The sequence below is a fragment of the Numida meleagris genome, chromosome 1 (genome assembly GCF_002078875.1).
Source record: "Numida meleagris isolate 19003 breed g44 Domestic line chromosome 1, NumMel1.0, whole genome shotgun sequence".
NCBI lineage: Eukaryota > Metazoa > Chordata > Aves > Galliformes > Numididae > Numida > Numida meleagris.
This window is the reverse complement of record NC_034409.1, coordinates 86,462,183-86,472,055: the sequence shown is the minus strand read 5'-3', so window position 1 is coordinate 86,472,055 and position 9,873 is coordinate 86,462,183. Positions and strand designations below refer to the sequence as shown.

Sequence of the window (9,873 nt, the reverse complement as noted above, 5' to 3'; positions counted from 1 at the left end):
CTGCATGTACCACAAAGCCAAACAGAAGGCACAGAACAAGTGGAATACCAGACAAGATAAAAATTCTGTATAACAAGTTACATTAGCACAGCTCAATATACAGAGGCTAAGAGCACTTGCTTGTTAGGAAACAAGTTTAATAAGTTTTATAGACATTATCAGTACATAATGGTCTACCTGCAGAGGTTAATCACAAACGCACACAGAAGAATCCCTCACCATTTTCCTCCCTTTAGAAAACAGGATTATCTGTGTTCCACAAGATTCAAGGAGTTCCACAGATTTTTGCAATAAATCGAAAACAAGAACATCATTAAGGTCTAGGGAGAACTGAAGTCAGGTGGTTGACGCTTCTGTTTCTTTTGGTGACATCTATCACTTGCTTCTTTGGTATTATGTAGCAATCAAGCTTCTGTGACTTGCTATAAATGCTTTTTTGTTACTTACTCACGAAACTTGAATGATTCCTTGGCAGGAGTTAATGATCTGTACGTTAAGCTTCACATGGAAGAAAAATACCCAAGGTGCTTACTCAGTGAGTACTGTTTGATCAAAATCAACAAGAGAAGACACCGAGTCGCTCTGTTTATGTCCGGAGTTTCCATGCACTGTGGCAGCAGCATCACTCCCAACACGGCTGTACTACGCTCAGTGACAGATGAGCCCAAAATCATTTTCAGACCTGCCAAAAGTGGAGGATAATGAAGACGCTCACAACTTAAGCTACAAGTACCCGCAAAAATAATGAAGGACAGATTAAGGTACTCAGAGAAAACCAGTCTTCCAAGAGCCACAAGACAGACCCGCTTACACTGGTAAATCTGAAAGCATAAAAGACTCTGCTTAAATGTGCATGTTGCATATTCATAAAATATACTTCGTACGTGGCAGCAAATTAGATGTACGTAAAAAAAAAAAACAAATAAAGAGGCTAACAATTCATTACAAAGGATTTGCATAATTTGCAATACCCTAGTTTAATACAGTATTTCCACAAAAGTTTATTTATACTTATTTTTTACTCATTATACTTACTTTTAAACATGACTAACATTGGAAATAATTCGCTATCCAGACATCTACCGGCAAAGATGAAGGAGATGCCACACGTGGTAACTCTGGGGACAAACTTAGTATAGAAAATAAAATGGCCACACTCTAACATACTAATATTGCATTACTCAAGATTGTCAAGACTTCCTGACAGGTCAAGAGCTGGTCATGAGTAGGATGTGAATCTCTGGTTTCAGGAGTGTAACAGCACTTGGAAAGCTGCGCCATAATGTTGTTTTCCTTCAGACTTTCTGTTATTGCAATTAGCAGCACAGCTTTGACAACATCAGCACGGGAACAGGGAATGTGTTGGAGCCCATTGGTTATCATCTATCTCTTCTTCCTGGCATTTGAACACAAGTTGGCAGCGATCAAAACGCTGGCAGTTTCCAGCATGAACACAAGGAAAATGCTGTGCCTGCAATGAGAACAGAGCTACCGTGGTAAATTTAGAGGAAAAAAAGAATCTGTCTACAAAAAGTCTGCCTCTTCATACTTAAGGGAATATATACTGAGTTAATAAAGTGGTAAGTGAGCACAGAGAGGGGCAGTAGTGCTCACTGAATCTCAATACGCTGTCTGGAATATTATCTCTATTAAGGAAGTACAACCCGTCTTTGCACTTATGCCATACATAGTAAGTTTGGGCTGTAAGTGTAATGTAAATGCTATCACTAACCTCCAATTAGCAAGGAGAGAAGTAAGGAAAACAGGCACATCTACCAAACAACTAGCACAAAAACACCCCTATCATTAGGTAATGCTGACATTAAGGCAACTGATGCTGCAGTTTTGTATCCTCAACAGTTGTGTTCACCTGCTTTCTCCCACCTAAATGCTGTTATAACAGAATAATGGGGAGACAAAAACACCCCCTCCAAACCACTCACACAGCTGCTCCCCTCACATCTGTTTTCCGCTATCTTGCTCAAAGGCACTTCAACAAGAAGACCTCACCGATGAAATATGAATAATTAAATAAAAGCTATGGCGAAGCTTTGAAAGAACACAGTGTGATTCTTTCAACAGCATTACAAAGCTCCAAATTATGCACACATATAAAGACATATCCCTGTCTGTGTTGGTAGGCATAAGCCGCAATTCAAAACTAACCAAACAAAAAAAACCTAAAACACATCTATCATAATTGGTAATTTTAGGCCTTAATTGACATTAACTATTCCTGAATTCCTGCACTGCGCCTTTTTCAACTTCTTCTTCTCTTACGAGACAAAGCAATCTAACAGATGTGACAGAAATACATTTAAAAAATCATCATGGGTATTCTACAAGCAGAAAGCTTTGAATTAACTTAATTCTGCTTTCCCTATGTCTTTATAATTCACAAAACTTTTCAGGTTTTATTACGTGTAACAGTCACATGACTGCACATAAAGATGACGACTGCTCAACAATACATAAACACAGCTCAGCCTGCAGGAATGAAAAGGGCTGAGCGATTTGCATGTTGTCTTTGTTCATTTTTCTCAAAGTATGACTTCAAGAGGTTGTAAAGCTTCAAAACTTAAGGGAGACGTGAAATTGCTGACTTTACACCAAGATTATCTATTATTCCCTAAGTAGTAGTCCTACAAATTACTTTTTATGAAAGGCATGAAGAGATGATAAGAACTTCTGATGAGCATATGTAAAAGGGTTCTACCTGTACTTTGAGGCTGTGTCCTCAAGCTCTTAAAACATCTGTAACAGGAGCGGGGGCATTCATCTTTCTTAAACTTAGTCTTAATCTACTATAAGGAAATCCCAAATTAACTTATTCCTTATGCATTACCCCAAGCACACCATCAGGGTGTGCCTTTCGTTTTACAATTTAAACACTGCTTAAGAACACTATCATCATTTATTAGGAATCTGCTTACTTCATACTGTTCACTATTTCTAATAGAAGTAACTTCAGTAAACACTTAAATTGTGCACCGCCTTGCACAGATGGATGAAATGCAACAACATCATAGCAAAACAACTGTACTGAAACAGCATCAATGTTATGGGATATTGAAATTGTACTGTACAAGGTCAATAGTAACAAAACTGAATGAACATTTCAGTACAAAAGGGTAGGAAGCTTGTGAAAAAAAGGTTTAAGAGGTAAAGCAGAGGTTCTAAACCCAGCAGCAGCACTCCCTTACATTTTGGTCTATCCGTGCAAATGCAGCATTAAAAAAATACCTGTATTTACAAAACAGAGGTAAGGAAACAGCAGATAGAGCTCCGTTCCTACTGTGATGGTCACAGCACTAGAATAATCTCATTAAAAACAAGGTTTCTGCTACTGATGGAAGAGTCAGGTGTAGGGTTCATCTATTTACGCTACTCTGCAGGTTATGTTAGCGTTGCCAACTTGTCAATTAAATCATCGACGGTATTCACAAGAAGTTTTGTGTCTTCCTTCTCACTCATTCGATGCTGGCCAGCTTTGCGGAGAGTAACATCCACATCTTTGCTCAGAACACGATCAGCAACTTGCATAGAGATCTGCCAAGGGACATCACCATCCCTCATGCCATGAATAAGTCGGATGGGACACGTTATCGGAATAGGACTATTTAGCAGACAGTGATTTTCTGCTTCTCTAATGAAGTCATAGGTCAAAGAGTAATATCCTTCCTTGTTATGCTTTGTTGGAAACTTCCATTCGCCTTTTTCTTCTATTTCTTTTTGCGCCTATAAAAAGCGTAGAGTATACAAGACAGATTGTTACAATGGGTTTTTTAGAATGTTTCAATTTATTCCTGCTCTAAACACTCTAAAACTTAGCCCCTTGAAAGCACAATCCTATTCAACTTATATTTAGTAAGTTGAATACGATTCAACCCAATTTTAATGCAAATATGAAATATTTTAATACTGAAACCTAATAGACCTCTGAACAACAGGGATCTGACTTGACATTTTATATGCCACAATAACCGAAAAACAGTGTAGGTACTGTTCACACCAGCGTCATACTAGAGGCACAGTATTTTGCAGACACTTTGATTAACAGAAATCTTCTGCTTACCTCCACAACAAACACAGAAAAAACACTGAAAGACTTGCAGGAAAAGTACAGCTTAAACAACACATTTTTTTTCCAAGCATTTAGCTTGACAAATTTTTCAAATGCACAAAAGACAACCATCAGCTTTACCTCAATGGGAAGCCTCTTAAAGGATGTTACGAGATGGTCTGCTGCTACAGCTACTCCAACTAGAGCAGCCACTTTATCTGGGCGTGCTATTGCAGCATGGAGCATCAGCCATCCTCCTAAGCTGGAGCCCACCAGAATCTTTAAAGAGAAGAAATAAGATGTTATTCTATAGGAAACAGCTTTTATTTTCTTTTTACAAAGCATTCATCTCGTTTAACTACTTAAACCTCGGGCATAATCCTGCTGTCCTTACCCAGGCAGAACTGCTGTCACGTCCAGCGGAAATTTTGCCTGAGTAAGCACCACAGAATCTGGAATTTTATTATTCTTTTTGTTTGACATGGCTGGTTATTGCTCTCTGAGACTGAAACACTGTAAACAAAATGAGAGTTGAAACAATTCAGTATCGCGTGCATAATTCTTTTCCCTTCTTAAAATAAATGCACATCACAAAGGTTCTGTGCAGTGACAGAGGTCAACGAAAGCAACTCAGAAATAAGATGTTTTTTAAATACAATACTAGGTTTTTCCAGGATGCAGAAGATTGGCTTTCTCACACTTGTTTCGAGAGTAACTGAAGAAGCCAAACACTGTTTCTGCTGCTTCATTTTAAGCTATTTTATCATATAGAGTATCTTAACTTTCAATATTCCTGTAAATCCTTCAGTTAAAGCATCAGCACTGGGACAAAGCCTCACTCTTCCATGAGGAGAGCTGCGCAACACTGAACAGCTCCTTGTTCCCCATTAGGTGGAACCTCCTCCACAAGCCTTTCCCAAACCTCCTGGAACAGGGCCAGGGCTGACGTAACCCAGTGACAGCTCTGCTCTACTGACCCATCTCCTGCCAGCCCATGCTTTCACAAAGTTGTGACCTAGTTGTTGCAAAAGAGGCCCTACAAATAATGATATTTCAAATGAGTCTGCTTGACAGGTAGCAGGTGAAAGTTGTTTAACAGAAGCTACTCTTCCCTGGATCCACTGCAGAATATTTTTGATTACACAGTATTCCACCTTCAGGAAAAAAATATGTTCTATATTTAAGAATGAAATACAACCTGTGGTCCATCTGTAAGTTCATCGAGTACAGACAGAACATCTTTTCTCCATTTCCCAATCGTACACTCCTCAAAACTCCCCTGTGAACTTCCACATCCTGTATAATCAAATCTGAAAAAGTAACCATCAAAAGCTGTGGTACCACCTACAACAACACAGAAACTAAAACTATGCAGTATTGCTTAACACAAATTAAACAGAGGGCAGTATACTGCACTGAATATTTTCTTTCTTGGTCCCGCATATCACTAGCAACATAAATCACATGAAAAGTGATTTATACAGATATGCTATGCAGCTATTTGATCATTTCATGTAACCACATCCAAATTTATCAGGGTATATCCCAAACAATTAATTTGACCAATTCCATTACGACTGAAAAACAACATACTTCAATGTTAAGGGTACTTTACAAATGTGAAAGCTCTTCTAAATGTTGTATGCAATTAGGAAGACTTATGAAGCTCAGCATTCAACCTGGATAATCAAAGGAGCATTTTACCAAGCACGTGCACGTTTCTCTACAACCACAGAAGGCATGGGACAGCTTAGTACAATTCAGCAGTTAAAAACCGTGCTTATACTTATAATCTAGAAAAAACTAGCATTCCACATGCTAAAACTAACATTTCTAAATGTTTTATTTCTTTTTCATTGCTGCACCCATAGCCTTAACACATAACACTGGCTAGACCACAGAAATTTAGGTAAATTACTTTCAAAACACATTGTCCTGATCTACCTCAGTCCCTCAAGAGACAGAAATTCTATGTCTGAAATGCAAAAGAGACACTCATTAGCTTGCATACAGCACAGCATTCGCTTCAAACCAAACACCAAAGTCTATATATGCTACTTATTTCATATCCTCAAGAACAACGCTTCTACATACCTGACGAAGGCATGACCTAGAGAGCTGCAGAAATCTTCAAGGGCAGTTGCTTTCTGACCATTCATATTTGAATGTAAGCCTGGAAGGAAAATAACCCCCGGATTCCTGCCTTTCAGCTTATGGTAGGCTAGATTTGGTCGATCTGGTCGAGTAAGAAAGCTGACTGATGACTTCCACCTGCAAACTAATAAAGAGAGCTATTAAGTACCATCATCAAGACAGCTCTGGCAGAAATACTAACATTTTATAAAATGAGATTTCACGAAATATACATACGTTATGTGACATTAAGATACTTAGGTTCAGCAGAAAAGAAAAATAAAAATGTCTTCTACACTCTTCAATACTGTAATGTAACGATTTGACGTGACTAATGTCAGTCACGTGAGGAGACCATTCAGCAATGAGCAAAGCAGCTGACAGAAGCCAACTGCTAAGATTTGCTATGCTTTGTTTGTCCTCCGTTACATATCATCTGGAATATTTACTTATCTCTCACAAAATGACAGCTTCTTCATTGGCTCAACATCTTTTTTTGAAAAGTGAATTTCAAGTAATTCTACTCTGAACCTAAAGCACTGTGTGTGATGAAATACATAACATGTAGCCTTTCTCACCTTACCACCCACAGCTATTGCTGCTTGAAGACTATTGCCAGTAACTTTGAAAATTAGCATGGCGATGAGTCAAGTTCCTTAGAACTATTTCATCTTAACAGCACTCTTTTCCTTAGACAAGAAGCACAAAAAGTCAAAAGATAAAGCTGTGCTTTCTGTAAATACAGAAAAAATGTATTAAACACAACTCATAAGGAGAAAGAGTTGACTGTTGAAGACCTATGAATTTCTTGTGCATCTCCTAAAAAGGCAAAGATCTCCCATCATGTGGTTTTGTGCACTCTTCATGGAGAGGATAAATTCTCCCAGCACTCAAATGGCTCTGTCTTTATCCACAATAAGATAACGCTTTGAGAAGCTAAATATTTTGCAAGTATTTGAAAAATGCAAGATCATTTAGTTCAACTTCTTTCAAAGTGACCAGCAATGTACTGTCAGACCTGAGCAGTTTTCCCATCAGCGTACTGAGAACTTCATTTATTAAAAAAAAAAAAAAAAAAAGGTTAAGGTTGAAGTCAACAACCCAGGCATATCTGGAAAGGAAACACTAACTGTCTGGGCTGTTATTCACATTAACAACCGTCCACAAACAGAGCTGGTTTCAAACAAGGAACAAAGACCGACAAAGGAAATGCTACCAAATGAAAACTATGCTGAATTTCAACAGCTGCTACTATATTTAATCTGAATTTACCAGTCAGTTGTACCTCTACTGTGGGTGAAGATAAGTGGTTTGTAGAGAGGAGTTACAAGGCCTTAATCCACTCTATTATCCCTCTCAGCAAGATAATGTGTTAGACTGAAAGCTTGGCCAGGACTTCTGATAAGACTCTGACACTCCTAACCTTTAGATTAGAGGAGGACTGGTTCTTGAATACCCTTAATCAATAGTGGAGCACAAAAACTACACAAGTCCCCCAAATAAATCCTGACACCCTGGTGGTATAACCACTGTACTGCAAAAACTGTCCTTCAGAGTGCCACACCACCTAGCTATTCTGCTGCTTCCTCTCACTAACAAAGAGATTATACTCAAGTCTTTTGTTACAATTTACACATGCATGAGTAAAAGTGCCATTACATCTCTCATGAAAAGATGGGACAGTTCTTCATCACACTGATGCACTGAGGGGAATAGACACCACACTAAAATTTTTTTTGTTTAGATACATCCACACTATGCATCGTCTCTGCCAGTAAGGTAATAATTTATTTGCCTGTCAATAAGAGATGCATGAATAACTACTAAACTTGACAGAAAAAAAGTGAGGAGTATGTCTCTCCCATATGCACTGATAACCACCTCCCAAGCCATTGTTTCCACCCTACAGCACTCCAGAACTGCCCTCAAGCTACCTGAGCCAAGGCAGGGTTTAAATCGAGCCACAAGAGAACGAAACAGTAACATGAATGAGTCCCACGCATTTTGCAAGTTACTCCACATGCACCAGCAGCAATCCTAACTCAAATAATCCAAAAGCCTAAAGAAAGCACCTCAGCCAGCCAAGTAGAATGCATACTTCCCTGGAGCCACACACTAGGACTTCTCTTTCAGCAGTTGCGAACACAATTATCTACGCAGCTACCCAGTACTTTCTTCTCATTATTTCATAGAATCACCACTGTTGAATCATTAAAGACCACTACGATCATCTAGTCCAACCATCAGCCCATCCCCACCATGTCTACTAACCGTGTCCCTCAGTGCCACATCCACACGGTTCCTGAACACCTCCAGGGATGATGACTCCACCACCTCCCTGAGCAGCCTGTGCCAAAACCTCACCATCCCTTCTGAGGAGAAATTTTTCCTAATATCCAACCTGAACCTCTCCTAGCACAACTTAAGGCCATTCCATCTCATCCTATCACTGTCACCTGGGAAGTCAACCCCCACCTCACCACAGCCTGTACACAGTTGTAGAGAGCGATGAGGTCTCCCCTGAGCCTCCTCTTCTCCAGACTAAACAATCCCAGTTCCCTCAGCCACTCCCCATAAGACTTGTGCTCCAGAACCCTCACAGCTTCACTGCCCTTCTCTGGACATGCTCCAGGGCCTTGACATCTTTCTTGCAGTGAGGGCCCCAAAACTGAACACAGCACCTGAGATGCAGCCTCACCAGAACTGAGTGCAGAGTGATCACCTCCCTGCTCCTGCTGGCTGCATTATTTCTGATACAAGCCAGCATGCCGTTGGCTTTGGCCACCTGGGCACACTGCTGGCATACATTCAGCTGTCAGCTAAGACCCCCAAATCTTTTTCCGCTGCGCAGCTTTCCAGCCACTCAGCCCCCAGCCTGTAGCAATGCACGGGGTTGCTGTGACCAAAGCGCAGGACCTGGCACTCGGTAGAAGCCCCACCCCACACGAGCGCACCGGCCCACTGCTCGCTCCTCTTCGCCCTTCCTCAGGAAGGGGATCGGCCGCATTCCCACCCTAGGGGCCGGCGCCGTGCCCCGTCACCCCTGGCTCACCCGGACTGCCGGCAGAGGAGCGCTAACAGGGCAGCCCCGGGGCCCCTCCTTACCCGGGAGCCCCAGGGCCGCCCTCAGCAGCGGCAACGGCAGCAGCGAGACCGAAGCGCGGCCGCCGCTCCGCCGCAGCCCCAGCGCCGCCGCCATGGTCGCCTGCGCACGCATGCGCCTCCCGAGCGGTGCATGGCGGCGGCGTGAGGAAGGGAAGGTGTCCAGCGCTCCATGGGCTGCGGTGATGAGTGTGTGCTTCCTGCCGGTACGCTCGTGGCCAAGGCAAACGTTAGGCAAACTGCGAGGCCCTTGGACGTGAGCGATTTCTGTGGTGTTGTGAAACAAAAAAAAAATCAGTGCCCCAGGGTGATGATGAGGTGGTTTTTTTTTCAGATGGGGTGGGTCATAGAAATGAGAAAGTAACTGTGGAGGTGCAATGAACAGACCACGCTCACAGAATCGTGATATATCCTGAGTTGGAAGGCACCCACAAGGATCACTGAGTCAACTCCTGGTTCCACACAGGACCACTCAAAATCCAGACTTCTGCCATGAGGCCTCCCCTCAGCTCCTCTGCTTTGGGCCGAACAAACCCAGGGACCTCAGCTGCTCTTCACACACTTTGCCCTCCAGA

The 9,873-nt window shown here is 41.6% G+C and overlaps 1 protein-coding gene across 1 annotated transcript; it reads right to left on the bottom strand.

Moving 5' to 3' along the window:
- On the bottom strand, positions 121-9,579 carry ABHD10 (abhydrolase domain containing 10). The gene is made up of 5 exons (XM_021401144.1): positions 9,302-9,579; positions 6,158-6,341; positions 5,262-5,373; positions 4,205-4,342; positions 121-3,738 (listed from the first exon to the last, which is right to left on the bottom strand). The coding sequence occupies exons 1-5, from the start codon at positions 9,411-9,413 to the stop codon at positions 3,397-3,399; spliced, it is 888 nt and encodes a 295-aa protein (XP_021256819.1). The 5' UTR covers positions 9,414-9,579; the 3' UTR covers positions 121-3,396.